General features: G+C 39.3%; 1 protein-coding gene across 24 annotated transcripts in view; it reads left to right on the top strand.

Moving 5' to 3' along the window:
• SNAP91 (synaptosome associated protein 91) overlaps positions 1 to 24,904 on the top strand; it is a 148,968-nt gene that overhangs the window by 100,465 nt on the left and 23,599 nt on the right. For 4 of the 24 annotated variants that reach the window (XM_057738497.1, XM_057738506.1, XM_057738502.1 and 1 more), the window contains 10 exons: positions 4,593 to 4,700; positions 5,348 to 5,617; positions 5,863 to 5,940; positions 6,102 to 6,173; positions 6,592 to 6,675; positions 7,944 to 8,027; positions 15,739 to 15,873; positions 17,421 to 17,570; positions 22,409 to 22,439; positions 23,941 to 24,052. In XM_057738497.1, the coding sequence (XP_057594480.1) occupies positions 4,593 to 4,700; positions 5,348 to 5,617; positions 5,863 to 5,940; positions 6,102 to 6,173; positions 6,592 to 6,675; positions 7,944 to 8,027; positions 15,739 to 15,873; positions 17,421 to 17,570; positions 22,409 to 22,439; positions 23,941 to 24,052 (1,124 nt within the window). The remainder of the gene's footprint in view (positions 1 to 4,592; positions 4,701 to 5,347; positions 5,618 to 5,862; positions 5,941 to 6,101; positions 6,174 to 6,591; positions 6,676 to 7,943; positions 8,028 to 15,738; positions 15,874 to 17,420; positions 17,571 to 22,408; positions 22,440 to 23,940; positions 24,053 to 24,904) is intronic. The other 20 variants (XM_057738498.1, XM_057738508.1, XM_057738500.1 and 17 more) reach the window with 13 other exon arrangements.

Genomic DNA, 24,904 nt, shown 5'->3' with positions numbered 1-24,904 from the left:
ACATTGAATAGTGTTATAGTCATCATAGTTTTGTGTTTTTTCATTACAATATAACGTCTTTCCCAGGGCATTTTGAGAATATGGTAAAGAAATCGAAGGAAGCAAACGATGGAGGGTGGGGGCAGGAGAGGTTTGGCAGGCTCTGGTGGAGTTAATATATTCCCCCCAGGAACGTGCACGTACACGCTGTCACATGCCTCTGTGCTACATGCTGTGCCCCCATCTCTGAGGCTTGCCAGCGTTGTCCAAGACAAGGAGTACTCAAAGAGACGCAGCATCGTTGCCTCTGTGTCATGCGAGGAATTTGCTGCTGCCTTGCTGCCTTGCTATTCTATTGCTAGTCTCTATCTATTACAGGAGAAATCTGTTTTTTTTTAAAAAAAAAAAGGAGAAGGGATTTGCAGACTCTTGAATAATTTATTATGAAGAGTCATCTACTAGAGAAAGGTAGTTTTTCAGTTATGCCTCTGTAACTTTTGAGACCAGAAATTAAAGTTTTAGCTTAAATTTATAAGTTCAGCTTCTTCACCCCCTTCCCCCCATTATTGGTCTTGAGTATGGATGGCTTCTCATAGGCTTATGTTAACAGAAAAACTCAAGGAAAATATGGACGAGATGGGTAACAATTTTGTACGTAAACATTTCTATTCCTTTAGCTATTTAGATTTTTGTTTTCCAGTCCATTTTAAGGAGCTTATTTGCCTATGAGAAATCACTGAACTCCATCTTGCTTCTCTCATGGTGCTCTAAAGCCTAAGATATTTCTTGGAAATATTCTTTGGGCCATTATGCTGTTTGTGTTGATCATTTATTCCTGCTTTGACACCATTCATCAAGCAGAAGCCTCTGTATGTTTGGTAATATTTTCATTATGTCATTCTTTCTACCCTGAAATACAAATTTAAAAGGTCAGTGCTATAGAAAATCATGTAACTTAATGCCAAAGAATGGAGGCTGTCCTTTAATTTCACCAATATCCTTTCTGGTCATCTGGCTGGAGGCTGAGTAAAGATGAGTGCTGGAAATCTCATCACAACTATTTCTACTAACCTTTATAGTTCTATAAACTGTCTCCTGGCCGCTTATAGCTGTAAAATCTCAATCCTTTATGTTCACAAATCTATATGTGGCACTGTCTGTTTTGTAGTTTTCAGTGGTATTCCTTGACTTCTTTCATGGATTTATAAGGAATCCTTTAGAGGTAGGATTTTAAATTAAAACTTAAACTAAAATCTCTTTGGTCATGTTGTGTGGCCATTTTTAAAAATTTTGTATCTCTAAAATGGGCAAATGGTAGAACTTTTGAATAATAAGATCACCAGTTATTTCATTTATGTGACTTCAGAATATGCCCCTTTGAGGTTTTATGTAGCGTGTATTAAGTAGATTTCTTTAGAAATAAGCTTAATGAATTTTAATTTCTGAAAAATGTCTAATTTCAGAAATATGAAGTATTAAATTGTTAAAATTTTCCATGTTTTTAGTCTTGTATTTTCATTACAAATTTGAAAAATGGTGAACGTCTATAATTTTAAACTACTCAGATCGACACCCACATGATGTTTTAGTCATTTCAGTGTAAGTCATTAAAAAAATTTTTTTGGAAACATTATATTTACTAAAAGCTTTATTTTTTAAAAGGAACTTTTAAGAAAAAAATCTGCCTTCTGTGGTCTGGCAGAACAGAACTGCAAGGCAGTGTTGTGCTTCAAAAATTTAGCAAAACTTATAGATATTGAAAAAGATAATACACAAGATCCTTAATAACATTGTTTTTCATTGATGTAAACTTTACTAACCACAGCACGTTAGTTAAAACAGCATTTTTCTAGGCAGTGCAGTGCTAAATTGATGCTAATCCCTCTACACATTCAGGATACACATTTCAGTCAACTGTGTTAATTTGTGAGCAAGCCACCGTGAGGATTCCGGGGCTGTGAGCACAGAATCAAGTGGCTGGAAAACCAAAGAACCAAGCCTGACTCCATTTGTTCAAGTTGGTTAGCAAACCAAGTTAGTCAGCCTTCCTTAAGACCAATACTTAAGTATAGTATAATCACTTACAACTAGGTTTCATGTAAGAGTCTTATAATATGGGACCTTTGGGGAAGAAGGGGAAGAAAAATGAACTGAAATGGTGACTCTTGAGCTGTTGAGAATAATTGAGACCTTTGTGCTGAGTATGTGATTTAAAGATGGCTTATGTGGCTGGAGAAGATGGGGAGAAGAGTTCAGGCTGGAGAAGACAACAGCAGTAAGACATTTTTACAGAGGTAGTCAGTCACATGATAAAAACTGAAGGAGAAATTTCTTCCCAGATTGCCAGAAGGAAGAGAAGGCTAGTCTGCAGCAGTGTCAGAGAGACTGGTTTGCTGGGTAAGGCTGGACTGAGTGCGTAACTATAGAAAAGCAGGAATGTGTATTTCCTGGAAATAGCACTGGTTGGTAATTGGCAGAACGTAGACATGCACTGCAAATGGGTAGCAAGGGAACGAGAACTAGATGGGAGATCTCTTTCGCTTTCAGTGCTGGAAGGATAATGCTGCCATCAGTGATGAAAGAAAGCTGGGTAGCTAAGAAGTTTTGTTGTTTTTTTAAACAAGATCAAAATTATATTATTATCTCCGACAGTCCCGGGGGTCTGCTGGGCTCCGCTGGACGGTTGTCTCTCAGGGTGCCTCTCGTGGCCACCGTCAGACAGTGGCTGTGAGGCTGGAACCATCCACAGTCTCACTCCTTCACATCTGCTGGCCTGGAAGACTTAGCAGCCGGGGCTCCTTTGCTTAAGAGAAGTTTTGACAGTTGATGAGTTAAGTTAATCATGTTTAGTTTCAGAGAAGCGTTAAGAGGAGAGGTCTTGCTGACTGGGGGTGGACGCCACACCTCCTGAAGATGTAGCTACAGATATACACCTACGTACACAGAAGTGATCATTAAAGAGGCCAGCCTGTGAATACTTGTTTGAACTCCAGCACTGATATAACTGGTGCTTCTTCCTTCCTATGAGGAGGGAAGAGTAGAGTAGAATGCAGCACCGTTCATAACCGGAGAGTGGTCACACACCCAAACCTCCGTCAGACAACTTACAGCCAAACCCTGACCCCGCCATCGGCCAGACCTTGATCAAGTCCTCAGACCTTACAGGTTTCTGAAGCAATCACATCAAATCAAATCAAGCTGTAACATATGTTTGTCCCATTGCCCCTTCTAGGGATATTTGTGTTTTTGTAAAGGCCTTTTAACCCAGGTGAGCCTCTGACGTTTAATGTTTGTGAAGGCTGGGCTTCAGGACATTACTGTAGTATGTCTCATACTCAGATCAGTTTGGAACACGCTGGGTGAAACTGAGAAACAAGTGTCTCGACGGTAGGATTTTCTACAGCCTAATATACCACATAAATCTCTGAGAAAGGGGTACATTGTGTAGCATTTCCCAAGCGTGTTTGACAAATCCTATTTAATGGCTAGAGGAACAGTGTTCTAGGGACACTGGTAGATATTGCAGAAGGCACTATTTTAGGATGGGAAGTCCAGCAGGTAAGTGGCAGGTTTCTTGTTGGTCCCTACTTTTCCAGGAATTTCTTCTAAGCAAGTTATATTTATGATGGCTTCATTCCTTCTGTACTTTAGAACTAAAGGGTTTCTTTGAAAACGCCAGGAATTTTTTACCGTAATTAACATGGTCTGTTGTCAGAAACACATTGGGAATCATTTGTACACGTCAGCCATTTATAAATTGGACATTTATAAATGGAGGCTGCCTGCATGTTAATAGATCTACTGTATATTATTATAATCTACTATGAATAGTTATACACTTGTAGTCTTTAAACATGAAACTACATTTTTAATCTGTTGAAAATACATCATTTTCCACATAACTAGAGCGATGCAGTATTTGAAAACAACTATAAATTTAAGTCAAAATAAAGGCATTATGTTGTTACCACCTAATTTCTTTTCTTTAGTTCTTTAAAACAAATCCTTGGCTGTGTCTGAAAAAATTTTTCAAGGATAATGAAGATATAACTTTTATGAATATTTAGTGTAGCTTTCATTGCTGACAGTGTAATTTTACCTGTAGTAGACTATAAAAGAAAATGTAAACTAAAATTGTTTACATCATCATCATATATTTAATTTTATTGGGTTTACCGATGTCCATGTTTGCTAGAAACCACTAGTCAGAGACATCACAGTAACACAGTGTTTAAATATTACCTGGACATGAAAGAGCAATGTCTTAAATTGCGTAATAAAGTTATTTTTGTGCTTTACTTTTCACATCCATGACTTTCTAATGATACATAAAACATGCTTCTCAGAGCCCTTATACAATGAGAATCTTGTTACTTGTTGGCTCCTCCCAGGCCTCAGCAGGATCAACACTGTACCACTTGCATGTAACCAACATGAAGGGGCGCCAAGACTCATTGTTTTCGGATGGCCAGCCGTGCATGGGCGTAAAAATGCGTTTAAGAAATTCATGTTGTATAAGGGAGCCTTCTTCGCCATTTCACTTGGTTCTTTTACGATCTTTTTCTTCTCTTTTTATCCCTTTCGTTTCTGTTGTTTTAAAACCTGCACCCAAGATGCCTTTGCAGCGTCTCCCGGGGAGGCCCCTGCAGCATCCGAGGGGACTGCCGCGCCAGCTCCCCCACCCCCTGTAGCAGCGGCGCTTGATGCGTGTTCAGGAAATGGTGGGTTTCCGGTCCTGAGCCCGTCTGTTGTCGTTCTGTCCTGATGTGACTCTCCCGTAGCGAGACGTGGCCCTGTGTGTTTCTAATTTCACTCTCGTCTGAGCGTGAAGTGTCACTCACCCTAATGGAATAAAGAATGCCGGCACTTAAAACCATTAAGAAAACGAAGGGCATACGTATCACCATGGACAATTTCTCAAGATTGACAGTTTTTGTCCGTGCAAGTATGCGCTCTTAATGTTTTTTGTTTCTTTGTTTCCCTCTAATGCTGTATTGTACTCTTTTGTAATACCGGGTTCCAATATGTAAGCATGTTTTCATGAATTTTCCAAGCTACCAAATTGACCAGATTAAAGTAAGGAATTGAAGAATAACAGTCTCTGATCCTAGACTGTAGGCTAATCTGACAATACGTTGAAGTGTTTCTGTTTCTGAACTTTGTGGTACCTACTACGTTTTCTTTTCTCTTTAGAAAAACATCCTAATGACTGACCCCTTGCTAACAGGATAGTAGCTCAAAGCAAGCAGCCTAATGCCTAGCTAGCGTGTGAATATCTGTGCCAGGTGTCTTGCACCCGTAGTTGTGACACCTCTCTCGTGTCTGTCTCCTTACTGATGCTGTGTGTCTCCGCTTTCCTTTCCCCAAGACCCCTTTGCCCCATCTGAAGGTAGTGCAGAGGCTGCACCCGAGCTGGACCTCTTTGCAATGAAGCCACCTGAGAGCAGTGTTCCTGTAGTTACCCCTACAGCTAGCACAGCCCCTCCGGTTCCCGCCACCGCTCCTTCTCCTGCTCCCGCCGTTGCAGCTGCCACTGCTGCCACTACTGCTGCCGCCACCGCCGCCGCCACCACCACCACCACTGCCACCACCTCCGCTGCCGCCACCACCGCTCCTCCTGCTCTAGATATCTTTGGTGGTAATTTTTTTTGTCGTTGTCATTGTCAAACTCTTTCCACCTGGTGGATTGAATTCTGGCCCTCCCGATGTACTGCATACGCAACCCTGACTGCATGATGCCTGTGTCGTTAAATGGTTTTCCAGAAAACCGTTTGCAGCAGCTCGTTTCAGAACTCTCCAAAGTGCTCGTGCACAACTGGAAAGTGATGCTGTTTCAGGCGAGTGTGTCCCGTTGAGTAAAGGCATGTGTGTTCTTGGTCTTAGATTTATTTGAGTCGGCTCCTGAGGTCGTCCCCGCGCCTAAGCCAGATGTTGCCCCCAGCATAGACCTGTTTGGGACAGGTAAAGCCAAAGCCCCCCTTTCTTTACATTAGTTTGCCTCCGTGTGTTCATGACTAAGCCCTGTGTCCTCACCTGTGATAATGCACTTGTTAGATTTGTGACCTTGATTTCAGCTCTCTACTTAACCTCTGCTTGGTTTTGGTTTGTTTCACTTTTGGAAGATGCTTTCTCCTCTCCACCACAAGGGGCCTCTCCTGTGCCTGAGAGTTCTCTCACTGCTGACCTCCTATCCGGTGAGTGCTTTTGTCAAGGTCAAGCCTTCCGAGATGTCTTGTGGGGGTTGTGTGTGGAAAGGAGGCAAAAACACGTGGTTTGTCTTGAGTTCTTTTACACTCAAAACTCACTTTAAGATTAAAACTATCTCATTTTTTGGTCCATCCCCAACTGATGAGGGTAAATATTTCAAATCTGCTGCCGATTGAAAAGAGAAAACTCTTTCTCACATTAAAACCTCTGACCTCACGGAGTCAAGTTTTGTTTCTTCTGGAAAGTATGTATTTTTAAATCTTGTTGGCTTTTCCTAACCTGTTAAGATTGTCTGCAGTCTCCCTGCTGTTCAACATGAAATCACAAGAAGCCGTTTGTCGAGGCTCAGGGTTTCATTTGCCTTTGGGTGACATGCACTTTGTCCTGTTCTGTGCTTTGCTACAGTGGATACGTTTGTAGCACCATCTCCTGCAGCCACTGCCTCGCCAGCAAAGGTGGATTCTTCAGGTGTGATAGACCTTTTCGGGGGTGCGTATCTCTACTGCTTCAACACTCACAGAATTTTTTTTGCCCCTGAGAACAGTTTTTAGATTTTAAATTTCATTGTACTTCACTATTTTTTTCTTTTGACTGAAGTTATTTCCATCTTTTAAATGTAAACTTATGTTTGTAAGATCTTTTTCATTTCTTTGTCATCATGTACATCCTCATCAGTTCATCATATTTTTTAGTGCAGGTCCTAACAAGACCAGATCATTTTTCATTTGAAGTCTTTGTGTTTTTAACTTGTTGTTAGAGTCAGCTGATTGGAATTTCCTTCTACTGCTCTTCTTTGGTGATCCTGATCTGTTGGCTGAATCAGTGTTTCTGAGTTCTTAAAAGCAATGTAAACACAGATAATTCAGAATTGAAAAGACATAAGCCAGTGAGAACTGAAAGCATAAGCTCTAGATGTCATACATTATTCTATAAGGTTTATTTATGTTGAGTTTAATGTTTCTAAATCCTCCCAGAGAATTGGAAGATATTTCACAGATTTAAATGTGTTTTCCTTTTCCTGTATGTTATCAGAAGACAGGCAGATGTACTGAATTAACTCTTGAACTACTCATTTGGATGACACATTCAAAATTTTCTATGAGCAGTGACTTTATAGGGAAAAGTCCAGGTTTGAAGTGATTTCTTCATCAATATCTGTAAACGTGTATGCTGTGGGCTAAAATGTCATCCTTAGCAAATGAAACCCACATTGAGTACCCACAGTACATTGACACGTCATGCATGTGCTGTGATGTGTACCATATGGAATACAAAGATGTTGCAGTCTGTGACATTCAGGGACTCAAAACTTGTGGCAAATAAACACTGAACTTTGATATATAGGTACAAGTAGGGCTGCTGCTGCTTGAATTAAGTTTGTTAAATTTTGTTTAATAGAGTCCTAAGTGGGAAGATTCTGTTGTATTATCTTTGGGCAAAAACTTTAAAAACTTTGATTCTATTTTGATAGATTATAGACTTTAGTCCCAAAGTTTTATTCTTAAGAGAGAAAAAAAGAGAATTTTCTTACTCTTACAAAGAGGTATTAATTCCTGATTATCCTAGAACTCTTCTTTTGAGAGAATAAACTGGTGAGAGCGTAACTTAATCCACTCAGTCATTTCACATATCCGCGGGAGACAAGTGTACCACACAGAGTGTCATGTCTATGCATTTCTCAGCAAATCACTTCCCTTACTTACTGTACTTACTGTTTACACTTTTTACTTTTTTGCTGCATAATGGATATTGGGTAGATGCATTTGGAAGTAGTGCTTCTGAACCCCAACCTGCAACTCAGGCTGTTTCTAGCTCATCAGCATCGGCAGACCTACTAGCTGGTAATTAATTACATTAAAATAAAACGGTGTTTTGTGAAAGTTAAGCTTGGATATATTTTTATAAGTAACAAATATTATATACATTTCAAGGTGCATGTTTTTTCCCCTCTTGAGACACGAAATCGAGAAACAAGACGTTGTATAATAGAAGGTCGATTATTTCCCTGGATTTGATGAAACTGGTCGTGAAACCACAGTTGTACACAAGCCACCCCTGTGGCTTTTTGAATGCTCTTACTATGCCTTACTTTCAGTTAGTACGTTTCCTTTTTGTTTATTAAAAATGTAATATGCCTGTGTAGCAATTTTGTTCTTGTATTGCCTATGTCCATATTTTTTTAAGGAATTTGTGGGGAAAAGTACCGTAATATTTGACAATTAGCTTTGTCGTATGTGAATACTCTTAAGAGAAACTGTTGTAGGTTTCCACCATTGAGTTGAAGCCACTGCTGCCTGTGCTACTGTAAACTAGCTGATCATTCTTCTATCTGAAAACCCCTGGAGTGATCCCCGTTTAACAGGGACATGGTGTGAAAGAGATGGGCACAAGATGCCTGGGATTATTGCTTATTGCCAGGATGAGATCGATAGAATAAAGGAAAACATTTCAAGGACTCAAAGATAGTAAAAGCCAACGAATAGTTTTCCTTGAAAGCAAAGCAAAGTGTGCTTCATGATAGCCAGACCTAGACATTATTTTTACAGGCAAAGCATTTGCCAGTTGCCAGACCACAGTAGTAAGTTTAAGGTTCAAGTTCTCAGTCAATCTCAGCAGACGCTGCTGGTTTACCTCTCTCTGACTTGACTTAGAAGGGTACATAACAGGAGGTACAGCAGTGGCATCGCTGAGGCCACAGACACTCAGAGGCAGCTTTGATGTCTCTCCCCAGTCACCACAAGGGATGGACTTTGTCACAAGGTTGGCAAGGGGCTGATGAGAGTGTGGCTCACATCAGCACAAGGAAGTCACCAGTGTCTGGAGTCGCTCAGCTTAAATTCCCTGCTGACCATGTATGTAGCCCTTGATAGGGTGAGAGACTAGTTCTCATTGTTTTAGTGTAATGAACAACCTTGCCTCCAGAAACAGCAGACTAAGGAACATTCATTCTTGGATTAGTGATGACTAGTGACCTCATTAAAGGACCCTCATCAGCTTTTTCAGTTGTAGGAAGTTTGACGCAAGTTCCAGAGTCTGGAGGAGTCGTCACAGCCCAGCTGTTACCCTTTCCTTCTTTCAGTCACTCAGACAGATTGTTGAACTGTCTTTCCCAGGGGCGATAGCATTTCTTTTGCATCTTTCCCATTCTCTCCAGACTACCCTGGCTAAACATGACACTTTTGTTTGATGAATCCACTTTATACCAGTGACTGCCAGCTGGTATTTTCCTAAAGGGTGAAGAGCCAGGGTTCCACGGTAGTGTCACTGTGGACTTTGGAAGCTATTGGGTTGGCCAAAAAATTCGTTCAGGTTTTTCCATAACATCTTATGGAAAAGCTAGAACCTGAGATACTATGCTTTTTTCCATAACATCTTACGAAAAAACCCAAACGAACTTTTTGGCCAACCCAATGCAAGTATGAGAGGCAGCGCACTTAACCCAAACCACCGCTGGTTACTTGGGGAAACAGCTTCAAATCAGTCACAGTAACTTTGAAGCTCTTAGTAAACCAATAAACTTAACCCAGGTTTTCAAGGTTCAGCCAGAGAACTTTAACAGGCCACAGAAATGGCATATTTAAGGGAAATGACCTTGTCAATTTTTAAACGAGGTTTCTAATTATAAACCTTTTGCTCTGAAGTTATCGTTAAGGTTGAGATGGCAAACGAAACCAAACATTCTGGCTTTTTGCAAAATCCTAAAAAGTCTTCCTTTCTCTCTGGGCAGCCCCCGCCCTGGCACAGACCCCAGTGAGGGGCTTGAAGCCTGGCAGGCAGCAGCCTGGCAGGGTGATCAGCCACTGTTATCCATGTCCCAGTGCTGTAAAGCCGTGCTCTCTTTTCCTGTGTCGCCCATCCGTTTGGGCTCTCTGTGCTTCCAGGGCTAGAACCTGAGATACTATGTTTCCAGAAGAGCCAAGGACACTAGAGACAGCAGAGAAGGCTGTCAGAGCCTGTGGGGAAAGGCACTGTTCCTTGCCAGTGCCAAGTCAGACGTCAGTGACAGAGCTGAGAGATTCGATCCTGGGAGATGAGATGGATCTCAAATACACCTGCAACCAGCAGGAAGGGTTCTGTCACCTACTGCGGCATCTAAGAGCAGGTAGCTGAGCCTTCACGTCTCAGCTTCTGTGTGGATGGGTCCTGCAGGGGAAGTGCACAGAAAGTGTAAGTCAGGTTCCTTCACCAGAAGCAAGCTTAGATTACTCAACTGTTGTCCATTCAGAAATCTTAGTAAAATAGGATGGAAAAGAGGAGAAAATCAGTGCTGAAAGAGACAGGGTCATTTACATGGGTGTCGCTGACTGTGCCTTTCCTCACTTTTCCACTGCGTCTTCTTGTGACTATTTCAGTGATGGGAAAGATATTTTTGTGTAAATTTTTTTCTTTATTTTTTCCTGTTTAAATTAATGTTAACATAAATATGTGAAAATGGGCTGTAGTGTCTAGTTCTCTTTCCAAACATTTCTTGAAATTTAATTTGTGCATTTCTGTGTCTGATTAACTTGGCATGGACCAATATCTTGGTATAAGAAATTTTCACCTAATACCCTGATAGAGGAAATTTTTAATGACTTCTGATTTCTCTAAGTCTTAATTATTTGGGCCGGTTTTTCATACTTCTGTTTTGCTTACAGAAAAACACTTTTCATCCTTGTTCAACTAACAACAGGAAGCCATGTTTTCACTGAAGAATATCATGGGCCATTAATATAATTCTGTCTTATGAACTAGAAGCAACTTAACTAGCCAAAAAACAAACAAAAATCCTGCTGATATAAACAACGTAAAATCACAGTAATATTTATATACGTAATCCAGCTGACAGTGGCTATTTCTGAGTTTCACATTGCCTAGACGTTTTTATTTGATGACTGTCAGTGGTAGGACAGATGTTTGGGGCACTATGTTACGGTAATTTGCAGTGAAGCTTAACAGTTGGGTTATACGTGTATGTGTGTCTGTGGGGAGAGATCGGCTAAGTCCACAGGCTATTTAAGTAAAGAGGAACATTATTTTAAAAGATGAATGAACCTGATCATAAATAACAAGGAAGTCTATAACTGCTGTCAGGTTCAGAGTAGGAATTTGAACCAAAAAAAGAGAGGAAGTTGTTTTTTGTGAGTCTCTAGAATCTTCTATTATTGGCTTCTAGTAATAAGACTTTTGTGGAAGAATAAAAGAGAAAAATACTACACAGACACAGTAATAGGAGGTTTAGACTGTCCAAAAGTAATGTCGGTTGCTGGACTGGGAGGAGATCACACTATATGCTTGATCGAAGTTAGATTTTTTTCAGGGAATACATTTACATGTAAATAACAAGGGGAATGCAATAAAGATATAATGTAACTAAATGTTAAAGATGATTTTTAGAGATTTTAAACCAAAAGTTAAGAATCATCTCAAAATTGGGGAGAAAGCTTTTTCAAACTTGGTTTGTAATTTGAAACTAGAAAACAAAGATTAAGTGGATAATCTCTTAAAAATGGACGTATATCCCAGAAAAACTGGTTCTTTTTCTTCATTTAAGTTACTTCTAGAACTGTCAAATGATACCAATTCCAGAATTGAACTGTGGATGAAATATCATCTTAGTCACCTTCTACTCCTTGAGTAAAAATTTCAAGTTCTGTTTGGTGCACCCAGTGTGGTGAGACTATAGAAAATTTTAGAAAAGGCAACTGCTGTGGCCAAGGAGAACAGACTAACAAAATAAGTCTCTCCAGGTCATCTCAGACCGACTCTGGCTGGACCCTTGAGAGTTAGGTGTATAACAAATAAAAGGAAATATTATTTCACACAGTGAAGAGTAAAGCTGTCAAACTCCTCTAATGATGTACCTGCTAAAAATACAGATGTTTGCAAGATACAGATTCCTGGAAGACCATGTAAAAATGGATTAAGAGAGGTTAGCTATGTTGAAGGATATGCCTCACTTCTGAGGTTGACATCAAACAGGAAATTCATATTCTTCTATAATAGGCGATGCTGGGATGACCATACCATAATCTGTGCTAACATAGAACTGAGCCTCTTCCTATCTTTAATTCCAATGGTAGGGACGAAGAGGAACCTGCCCTATGAGGCCCTTCATAGTTTTGTATTCTCTGTTAACCACATGACACAGATGGCTTTTTTAGGAGAGCCACAGAAGTCCTTGAACTGATTTAAAATATAATCAGTGTGGAAATAATAACTAACCACGTCCACTAAGTGGGGAGGTCTGCAGAGGACCAATTCTTTCATCGTCTCTGGGGTCAGAAACAGAAAGTTGTCAGAAGGGTCTCAGGGTTTTATTCTTAGAAATACTGACGATCTCAGATTGATCTTAGTACATGGAATTTAATAACTGACTTTACCACTGAGAATAATGGAAATGACAGCCATTTTAACATAATAGAGCAGATGTGAGTGTGGGGGAGTATGTGTGGGAGTGTGTTTATCTACCAGTAGTTTTAACATCACGCTCCCTCGACCCAAGTGATGTGTAGCTGATGACTGTCAGTTTTGATATATCTGCATTAATAGAACTTCATTAACTGTGTAGGCTGTTCCCCTGTAGAAAGATACATTCATAAGACTAATTAATCATCTGTGATAAAAGGCAGTGTGTCTGAGGCTGGTGATCAGCTGTAGGACAGCTCAAACATGTCTGCAGGACATCCGGAAGCCTAGTGAGTATTTCAGTTCCACAAAGCACCTTTCTTAATAAAATTCAGAACCATAGAGGAGGAGTCGTGGTTAGGGTTTTCTTACCACTTACCTCTATTCCAGGGCTCTTTTCAAGCAACAGGAGGAATTCCCCCAACTCCTTAATTAACAGATTTTTCTACTTTAACATAATCAATTGGTTATTTAATATCACTTTATAGCTTTTTAATTAGTCTAGGTTTGTGAGGATGCCTGCTTCCTAAGAACTGAGCATAGTGGGGAAAAGTCATCTTTCCAGATCTCTGTCAAGTATAAATCTGTCAGAAGGGGACAACTCTGGCGTTACTCCTGGCTGTTGGAAAGAGACCAAGCCGTATTGTGGGGAAGAGCTGAGGCTCTGGAAGTTGCCTTTATGAAATCCTGGCTCTGCACTTGCCATCATGTGACCTGGGGCAAATTATTTAACCTCTCTGGCCTCAGTTTCCTCATCTGTGAAACTTACTAGGGTTGTTGTGAGGCTTAAATGAACTAATATATTTTAGGTTGAACAATATAAAATTGCTGTTTTGTAGGATCAAAATGGTCAAATATTGGCAATTTATGTGGTTCAAATGGTTCAACCTAAAAAAAAAAATGCTCAGAACAGCATTTGGTGAGCCTCATGCCAATTTTGGCTTTACCTTCGCTTTCGTAGAGAAAGCTGTAATTTTTTTTTTCCTTGAATAGTGTTATTTATTCCCCTATGGGAATGATGTCCTTACCTTAGGAAACTCAGCAGCACTAAGCAGATGAGCCCTGGGCAGATGCACACATTTTTCTCTTTTGTGTTACTGACTTATGGGTGGGTGTGTAAACTTCTCTCTGCATCTTTTCTAACCATGAAAAGATAGGACTGAATCAGATGGTCCTAATGCCCTTTCCAACACTAATATGCTGTGATTCTAGAATAAATTGTCTGCTCTTGACCAAGTTTTAAGAAACTGAAAGTCAAGTATAGTTGTTTCCACATTCATCTGTCATGAAGAGAACCACACCCTAGAACAATTGCCTAGATTTCCCATAGCCATATTCCAACTTGTTTGGGATGTTTCCAAAAAGTCAGCATTAACACAGTCACCAAGCTCGCTAAAACCAAACAGTCACATTTAGTCCATCCTTGCTTCGTAATGATATTGATGCTTAAAGATCTGGGAAATGTCTTATCTTCATTTAGGAAGGTTAAATGATCCATAAGTCACTCAAATACTACTAAAACCACTTAAAGTAGTCCCCATGAATTTTAAAGACCATCTTCTAATAGGTAATGTTTTTCCAAATTGCAGTTTTTTCATACATACGCAAGGAAAGCCTAAGCCCATGTCACTGTCAATTTCCAGAAACAGCATGGCTTTCTGGTTAGAAAATAGTAACTGGAGAATTTCAGTGGAAATCATTTTCAAATTATAAATTAATTTTTATGAAATGCAAGCTCAAGAATTTCTGTAAGCATTCTTTATGTTTTTGGCAAGTAGTTTGTGAAGAAGAAAAGATACAGCTAGATGAGAAACAAATGTATATGTATCTCCAAACTGAGGATAACAAAAACTTCTGGTAGTAATACATTTTTGATAACAGAAGATCATCTAATGTCTTATTAAGAAATCACTCCTTCACAGGCTGCATATTATTGCACAGAAGCAATATAGGGTGAGCTCCTCTTCATTGAGAGCAATAATTTACTTCCAGACTTCAAAAGAGAAATATTTAGTTTCAAGTTTGATTACTGTATAGTATTTGGCTTCTCCTCACCTTTTAAATTCAAAAGTGCCGTTCATTCAGTAAGTGTTAATTCGGTGTTTTGGGCATTTTGCTGAATATTAGTGGAAAAGCTGAAAAAAGAAGACACAGTTCCCGACACCAAAAAGCCATTCCTAGGGTGGGGGCTTGGGGGTGAGAATACAGTATGGGGGAGGTAGGATGGAGAGATGTACCAGGTGCTGAGGACACAGAGGCAGAGCACATAACGCATGTGTACTGGGTGTGGAAGGAGCGGGGTTCATTTTGGCTGGTAGCAGTGAGTGGCAGTGAAGGCAAGGAAGCCCTGCCAGAGCTGGCCTTTGACTCACGATGATATATTATGGCTGCAGCCGAGTTTGCAGGGATAGGGAGGGGGCCAGAGACAGATGAGCTTGTTTGCTTTGCAAAGGAACGTGCATTATAAGAATCAAAGTTTCGGGGAGCCAGTGAAGGATTTTAGAGAAGTAACTTCATCAGTGTTTTCCACTCAGAAAGATCACTCTGGCTACACTGTAGAGGTTAGATTGGAAGAGATACAGGTGAGAGGCAGAAAGCTGCCTTGCGTGACTATTTAAGAATTGAGAGTGTGTTGGGTGAGCCTAAACGTGGCAGTAGCAGCAATGCAACCGGAACATACATGAAATATATTAAGGAGGATTTGGTGGCAAAGTACATGCATGTTTTTCTGATTTGCTTTTTATTATTATACTGAACCAATGTGTACAACTAAGCATTTTCTAGCTGCCTGGTATTGCGATTTGAAGATACAAAATTTAAATACGATGAAAATAATTTTATCTGAAGTTTAACCCTAGTGAGACCTTCTTAGCTTTATGTACTCCATTATAACAGTAGATTAGATTGCTGCAGGTTCTCTAAACAAGGATATATAGTCTTGTGTGCTCTCTTATTTCCAATTAAATCTCTCATTAACGCATGACAGATATCAAGATGCTTGAAAAACCTTTTAAAAACTAACTTCCTGGGTTTCATTGCCTTCTCATCCTTAGGCATTCAATTCCTTTTTGGTCTTCTGTGACTTTTTCTGACTCTGTTTGAATGGTCTTTACTTATCTTTAGTTGTTTCTGCTTATATTTTTCTGGAACTATTTTTTTCCCCAGGATTTGGAGGTTCTTTCATGGCCCCTTCTCCATCACCAGTGACTCCAGCTCAGAATAACCTGCTACAGCCCAATTTTGAGGCAGCTTTTGGAACCACGCCTTCAACTTCTAGCAGCAGCTCCTTTGATCCATCAGGTGAGGCAGTGATTTTCAAGCATTCTTTTTATCTGTTCTGATTATACACCACCTAAGGTTAGTGTGATATCAGGAAATTTATCGGCAAATATTGAGTGATGACCTGGTTTTAAAACTGCTCAGTAAATCTCTCATTCTGTAACTTAAGTAAATATCTTCCATACGTTTTGGTAGCTTTAAGAATAACCTGCAGTCCCTTTCTGTGTTTTGTTTTTAACTTTTAGCAGAAATCTAACTTAACATGCATACCATCTGTTTGCATGAGCATACATGCACATGGTTTGGAGAAGGTTAAGGGAAAACAAATACTTTGTGCTAAATCTTTGTGCGGTATCTCAGTGTGTGGACAGAGCCACTGCTGTTGCTTACACCCTCCAAAGCTTACCTGGCCCTCGGTTTTATGAAGTTGACACAAATAATTCTTTGCCTGCCTTTAACCTTTCATCCTGCTGTCATTTTGTTTGTATTCTCTTCCATCCTCCTCTTCCCATGCTGGGTCCTTACTACAAATTTTCAATTGGTGAGTTTTTGGCAATTAAATGTGTTTCAGAAACACCCTAAATATATCCCCTGCCTGACAATTTGGTTGCTTCCATTGCCAGTGCCTAGTTGAATGCTGTCCTTTTTTTCAATTTAAAATTATTGTAGAGTGGTGTGTATGGTAAATACGCATAGTTTTTTAATAAAAATGAACAACCATAACATTTTTGATATAGTTATCAGCAAGAACTTTTGTGCAGATGCTGTGAGCCTGCGTTTTGAATGGTCTTCCTGTATTCCAGGCGCAAACAAGTGATCGCTTATTATATGCTGGTCAGGAACCTTCCATAATGGCATGACTCCTAGTACTTGAAATAGCGTTTACTGTAGCTATCCCCTTAACGTGAGAACCAAAAGTGAATACTATAATGAGACGAAAAAAACCAGAATCCTTCTACGGTATAGTCATATGTTTTTCAGATACTTATTGCCAAGTGTCGACCATTAGATCAGATTTTATTCTGGCACTGATTTCGTAGCAACTAGGAGATTTGGCCTTCTTTTTTCATTTAAGAATTGTTCTGAAAGCAAGCATTGGAAATACTACTTATTGAGTGCCTGTATAGAGCAAGCATTATAATAAAGATGTGACATATATTATCTATTTTAGTTTTCACAACAAATCCATGTAGTAGTGGTATTCTCCCCACTTTCAAATGAGAAAACTAAAACTCAGACAGTCACTTTCTCAGAGTCACACATTAGTGAGCCATGAAGCTGAATTTGAGCCCAATTCTGATTCCAAAGTCTGTGCTCTTTCCTTTGTCCATCACAAAGATTTTCTTTTCCATCTTCATGTTCGTTAGTATTTCCATACTTTATGAGTAGACATATATAGAGATGTTCTTTTTGGTGTTATAGTCATTCAAGTGTGAATGAAATGCCTTCTTTTATAAAAATGTAAATACATTCACTTGTTTCCGTAGTTTTTCAAAAGGCAGTTTCCCTTTAATTTTGCATATGGCTTTTTTTGCAATTATTCTGAACCTGGTCTGTTTGATTTCCAGTGTTTGATGGTCTAGGTGATCTTCTGATGCCAACCATGGCACCAGCCGGGCCACCTGCACCCATCTCAATGGTACCTCCCAGTCCTGCAATGGCAGCAAGCAAGGCCCTTGGGAGTGACCTTGACTCATCTCTTGCCAGCCTAGTAGGCAGTGAGTAGTATAGTTTTCTTTCACAGAATCATATGTGAATTTCTTTCTCTATCCGTTTGTGTATATTGTTTCTGGATTCACTTACAGGTGAGTGTGTCAAGGAGTAGACAGAAATTCTTAGTGCTTCACCCAGTACAGCTCCTTGGAAGATACGCAATCACTGTGCCACAGCCTCCCACGCAGTACCCGTGCCACTTGTAATCTGAATTACCAAAGCCGTAATTAGAGAGCATACACAAGTATGAAACCAAGTGTCTTATGTTAAATAAGTGCTTAATTTTTTATTTCACTTGGAAATAATATAGAGTAACTTACATGCAGTATATTTACCAATTGAGTATCCAAGTTAGTTTCAGTTATTCGTTCAACAAATATTTATTGAGCACCAGGCAGTCTTCCAGGCTCTAGAGATAAATCAGTGAACATAACATGTACACATTTCTGTTCTTATGGTACTCAGAAGGTCAGAGACAAACATTAAATATTTTCAAATAAATATATTCTCTAGTATGTTAGGTCATAGTGCCATGGAGAGAAAATAGGACAGGCAAAGAGGGATAGTGAGTCCTTCAGAGTGGGAGTTAGAGTAGGCCTTACTGAGAAGGTAAAATTTAAGCAAAGATGAGAAGGTAAAGGAATGAATTATATGGATATCTGAAGGAGAATATTTGCAGGCCAAGGAGATGGCAGTGCAAAGGCACTGGGGCAGAAGATTGCCAGGGTTATCAAGGAGTCCAGTGGCTGGAGCTGGGTAAGTGAAGGAGAGAATCCTAGGAGATGATGGCGGCTGTTATAAAGATTGGCTTTCTTTTTAACTCTGAATTTCATTTCTTTGTTAAGGTGAATGGATTTACCATCACAAATACCTTTCATTTTACCCAAGGCTATATCAAAGGTTTAGCAGATACCTGAGACAGACTTTTTTTCCTGTGCATTATCCTGTGACCATACTTTTGTTTCCCATTCATCATCCTTGGTGTGGACATTCATGAAAATGCTTTGATGACACCCACGGAGATGAGTATATCTTCATACTTTAAAATTTCATCTAACTGATGCATAGTCTGCAGTAGTAGCTGCTTTTGCTAAATACTGTAATGTAGTGTCCAGATGTTCCTTCAGAAATAAAGGCTTTATATCTCCAGGGATGAAAGTGCCACTAGCACACAGGTGGCAACCACCTTTGAGAATAAAGAGCTCAGAAATAAATCTCATACATTGTCAAATAATTTTTTCAAGGGTTCCAGGACCATTCAGAATGAGAAAGGACAATCTTTTCCAAAAATATGCTTGGATAACTGGATAGCCACATGCAAACAAATGAAGTTGGGCCTCATCCTTACACCATCCACAAAAATGAATTCAAAATGAATCAAAGACCTAAATGTAAGAGATAAATTTGTATAGCTCCTAGGGAAATAACTAAGTGAAAGTCTTTATGGCTTTGAACAAGGCAGCAGCTTCTTAGAGATAATACTGAAAATACAAACAATCAAAGAAAAAATTAATAAAAATTCATCAAAATTAAAAACTTTTGTGTTACAAGTTGATACCATCAAGAAAGTGAGAAAACAACCCATAGAATGGGAGAAAATATTCCCATGTACTTCGTAAGGGACTTACATCCATAATATATAAAGAACTCTTACAATTCAATAATAAAATGTAAAACAACTTAATTTAAAATCAGAAAAGGATTTGAATAGATGTTCCTCCAAAAAATAAAAAAATGCACAAGTGGCCAATAAGTATGTGAAAAGATGTTGAATGTCATTAGCCACCAGGGAAATGCAAATCAAAACCACAATGATAGGCCACTTTACACTCACTAGGAAGGCTATCATCAAAAAGATAATAGCAAATATTGGCTAGGATATAGAGAAGTTAGAACTCATGCAGTGCTGATAGGGATGTAAAACGATGCAGCCCCTTTGGAGAATAGTTTTACAGTTCTTCAAAAGTTAAACGTAGGGACTTCCCTGGTGGCGCAGTGGTCAAGAATCCGCCTGCCAGTGCAGGGAACACGGGTTCAATCCCTGGTCTGGGAAGATCCCCCATGCCACAGAGTAACTAAGCCCATGTGCCACAACTACTGAGCCTGTGCTCTAGAGCCGGTGGGGCACGACTACTGAAGCCTGCGTGCCTAGAGCCCGTGCTCTGCAACAAGAGAACCCACTGCAATGAGAAGCCTGCAGACTGCAACAGAGAGAGCCCCTGCTCACTGCAGCTAGAGAAAGCCCGTGCAAAGCAACAAAGACCCAACACAGCCTAAAAATAAAAATAAATGTTTTAAAAAATTAAACGTAGTTACAATATGACATAGCAGTTCCACTGCTAGCTATACACCAAAGAGAATTGAAAACATATGTCCACATGACTTGTACACAGATATCCGTAGCAGCAATTTTTGTAACAGCCAAAAAGTGGAAACAGCCCAAATGTCCATAAACAAAATGTTCATAAATATTCATAAAATAATTAATCACCGTAAAAAGATGAACCTTGAAAATATTTTGCTAGGTGAAAGAAGCCAGATACAAAAAGCCACATATTATATGATTACATTTATATGAAATGTCCAAAACAAGGAAATCTTTAGAAACAAAGTATTGAGGTTAGTAGTGGTCAGAGTGACTACTAATGGGTATGGTGAGTCCTTTGGGGTGATGAAAATGTTTTGAAAGTATAGTGTGGTCATGATTTCAGCACCTTGTAATCATGCTTTTTGCACTGAATTTTACTCTTTACAAATATGAATTTTATGATATGTGAATTATATCAATTTTTTTAGAAATCTCATCTCACTATACATCCATTAGAATGATTAAAATTTTTAAAAGAAAAAAGCTGACAGTGCTGTGTACTTGCCAAGGGTGTAGAGCCTGTGGAATTCTCACACTTTGCTGGTGGGAATACAACACGGTGTTGCCAGTGAAACCAGGTTAGCAGTTTTTTATAGTTAAACCTGTACTTATACGACTCAGTAAATACACATCTAGATATTTGTCCTAGAGAAATGAAAACATAAGTTCTCACAAAAACCTGTCCATGTATCTTTATAGGAGTATTATTTTTAAATGCCAAAAACAACCCAAATGTCCTTCACTGGGTGAATGTATAAACAAATTGTGGTAAACCCCTTCAATAGAATACTACTTAGAAATAAAAAGGAATGAACTATTGATGTACAACAAGAGCACAGATGAATCTCAGATACATTATGCTAAGTGAAAGAAGACACAGAAAAACTGTGTGCTGTTAATTCCATTTATACAGTATACTTTTGTTAAGGCAAAACTATAGGGAATAGATCAGTGATTGCCAGGGTTAGGAGTAAGAGGAAGTTTTGGTTGCAGGGGGGGAATATTTGTGAGTAATTAAATTGCTGTATATCCTGATTATATTGATCATTCCATAAACCCACGTACTTGTCAAAATTTATAGAAATTTACCACCACCCCCCAAAAATAGTCCCACTGAATTTCACTATAAGTAAATATTTTATTAATTAAAATATATTCCAAAACTGAGAAAAAAATGTATCTTCACACTCCGTATAAATATTGCAGCTTTTTTTTTATAGACATTGACAAGCTGAACCTAAGATTTATATGGAAATGCAAGGAAACCAGAATAAGCTAAAACATCTTGAATAAAGAAGAAGCATTTTGAAAGACTCACACTTCATGATTTCAAAACTTCACTACACAGCTGCAGTAATTAAGACAAGTGGTCCTGCATAGGGGTAGGCATATACATCAGTGGAATAGAATGACAATCTAGAATTAAACTTACACATCTCTGGTCAACTGATTTTCAGCAAAGGTGCCAGGACAATTCAATAGGAAGAGAGGAAAAGAATCTTTTCAACATAGGCTTCCTATATCACCTTCTAGCAGCCTATATACTTTTTTATTATTTTATCATTTTAGCGTCCATCTCACCCCATGAGAATGCAAGTTCCTCTGGGATTGGGATCTTTATTTTCATTACTAACTTATCCCAAGTGCTAAGAACAGTGCCTGGCAGATATAAATATTTGCTGAAGTAATAAATGAATTGAGATTAGAGCAGAATGACTAAGCCCGTTGGGTCAGGAGTCCCCAAGACCACCCACATATTCATAGATTCACTAGAAAAACTCAAGGGAGTCAGCACATAGTTGTACTCACAGCTAAGATTTATTACGGGAGCATAGTAAGAATACACAGCTGGATCATTGGGGAAAAGACACAGAGTCCAGAAGAATCCATGCATGGACTTCCTTATGCTCTCTCCTCCCCATGAGGGGAAGAACACACAAAAATGCAGCAACACATAGGATGCTTCTGCCCAGGGAAGCCCTTTAGCGACTCGGCATCCAAGGTTTTTACTGGATGCTAATCCTGTAGGCACTCTGCCTAGCATGTACCAAAATATCAGTCATGGCAGGAAAGCAGATTTTAAGCATAAACCTTGTTGTTTGTACAGTTTAGACACAGTGAGCCACGCTTGTCATTAGGAAAAGTTTCATCTCAGTGTGGAGAACAATGTATATTAGCCAGGTTCCCAGCACACAGGCCTTCCTCAGATAGCAGTCTCAAGCCTGCTAAGTTCACTGTTTTCTGGACACCAGCTGACATTAAAATATGATCCTTAAGAATAACGTGAAGTGAAAGAAAATGTTAGACTTGGGAATATGTTTCCTACCGTGGTTTCCCCTTTGTAAAACTAAATGCAGTCATTTGTAGGCAAAATATGGACTTTTTCTAGACCTCTGATTCTTTGATCTTTTAAATGTCATATCATTTAAGCTGAGTATAGAGGTTTAAGTTCTTTTTTCTTTTATCCATTTATAGATCTTGGAATTTCTGGTACCACATCCAAAAAGTAAGTGTTTTTGAAATTGTCTGGTTTTCTTATGACAGTGTGCTTGTACTTATTTGAGACTATCAAACATTGCACTCATTGGAGTAATTACTGATTCTCAGGCTAGGTAACTTCAAAATTGGTTATTATTTCATTCTCAATTTTTGTTTTTGTTTATTCTACTGGAACCGCCAAACTGTTGACTCTGTGATGAGAAGAAATAATCTTTTCAGTCTCCAGATTGTCACTAAGTTATATCTAGAAATATTTGGGAATTGTGGTTTGAATACTTTCATAGCTTTACATTCTAGGTTCATTATAATATTCCTAGCTAACATTGATTTTTAAAAGTGTCTCATGGGGGTCACTTTTAAGGAAGAATAGTAAAAATGACAAACAATGTACACTTTTTTAGATGCATGTTTCAACATCTCTGAGATTGGGATGCATTTTACAATAGATGTTATCTTACAATCACTGGAAAGCAGGTTATAGTCATGATACAGGTGTGTGAAACCTTCTGTTGAACCCTCTGAGATCCAGAAAGTGCCATTATGGATTCATCTTCAGTTCAACCAAGGATATACAATATTTATGATATACTTACTTGGAATTTTTTGTAACCAGGGACAAATTCAGTTGATTTTTGTGGCACATTTTTCCATTAGAAGTGATAGGAAATGCTTGTTATCATGGAGATCTAAGCTCTTAATTGATTTTTTTGTCAGATGCTCTTAAGCTTTCTTAAATAAGCTCTCTTAACAAGCTCTCTTGGGACTTCCTTGGCGGTCCAGTGCTTAAGACTTCACCTTCCAATGCAGGGGGTGTGGGTTTGATCCCTGGTCGGGGAGCTGAGATCCCCCGTGCCTTGCAGCCAAGAAAACGAAACATAAAACAGAAGCAATATTGTACCAAATTCAGTAAAGACATTAAAAGTGGTCCACATAAAGAAAATAAATAAAAAAGAGAGAGAGCTCTCTTAAGCTCTCTCCTGTATCTGTTTTAACCTGTTCTCTTTATTACCACTTGACTTAAACTGCTTCCGACCCCCAAATAATAGTATCTAAGGAGCAACACACCATTCTTTGCTTTTCTTTTTAATTTTTTTTAATTTTTTTTTTTTTGGTGGGGTCTCTGCATTGTGTCTTTGTTGCTGCACACGGGCTTTCTCTAGTTGTCGGGAACAGGGGATACTTTGGGTTGCAGTGTGCTGGCTCCTCATTGTGGTGGCTTCTCTTGTTTCAGAGCACGGGCTCTAGGCACGCAGGCTTCAGTAGCTGCGGTGCGTGAGCTCAATAGGTGTGGCTCGTGGGCTCTAGAGCACAGGCTCAGTAGCTGTGGCGCACGGGCTTAGGTGCCCCGCGGCATGTGGGATCTTCCCAGACCAGGGCTCAAACCCATGTCCCCTGCATTGGCAGGTGGATTCTTAACCACTGTGCCACGAGGGAAGCCCCACTATTCTTTTCTGATTGTGTGTTTTTGTGTGTGTGTTTGTCTGTTTGTTTCGCATGCTTGATTTTAGGGGAGATCTTCAGTGGAATGCTGGAGAGAAGAAGTTGACTGGCGGAGCCAACTGGCAGCCGAAAGTAGCCCCCGCCACCTGGTCAGCAGGCGTCCCTCCCAGTGCACCCTTGGTATGTAGCCCCTCAGAGGCCAGGGCGGTGCGCACACTTTGCCAGTTTCCAACTGTATAGAGCAGGGTGCATGTTGCTGAATTTTGCTACTGACATTGTACTTTTTCATCCACATTGAAGAAACAGGAGCAAGAAGCAATATTTACCAAAATGCAAAATGTCATTCACTTTATATTTAATAAAGATTGTGACCTATCTTTTTATTTTAATTATTTCAGAATAGTGTTCATGCTTCTTCAGATATTAGTCCTTTATTTGTACAATTATGGAGATGATTTTTTTTTTTGGGGGGGGTACACCAAGTTCAATCATCTGTTTTTATACACATATCCCCGTGTTCCCTCCCTTCCTTGACTCCCTCCCCCTCGAGTCCCCCCCACCCTCCCTGCCCCAGTCCTCTAAGGCATCTTCCATCCTCGAGTTGGATTCCCTTTGTTATACATCAAGTTCCCACTGACTATCTGTTTTACAGTTGGTAGTATATATATGTCTGTGCTACTCTCTTGCTTCGTCTCAGTTTTATGGAGATGATTTTTCAAAACATAGTATCATTGGTCCTTATCTGTCTTTTACCACATTTCTTGCCGATGTTTCCTGACAGTCATAATCATAATGAAAACTTTGTTTTCTTAGCAGAAAGGTTGGGCAGTTTTCTATTGTGTAAGTGAACTTTCATTTTAAAACCCTATGAATTCTTCTCACCATTTTTTAAAATTTGAAACTACTGTCACCATCTTTTCTATAAAATTTAAGTAGATTTCATTTCTGTACATTAAATTTCTATCAACATATTAATACCACCATTCCCTCTGTGAAAGAGCCCATTGCTGGAAATAAGACAGTTATTATTTG

This window comes from Hippopotamus amphibius, chromosome 6, assembly GCF_030028045.1.
Source record: "Hippopotamus amphibius kiboko isolate mHipAmp2 chromosome 6, mHipAmp2.hap2, whole genome shotgun sequence".
NCBI lineage: Eukaryota > Metazoa > Chordata > Mammalia > Artiodactyla > Hippopotamidae > Hippopotamus > Hippopotamus amphibius.
This window is presented reverse-complemented; position numbering and strand designations above follow the sequence as displayed.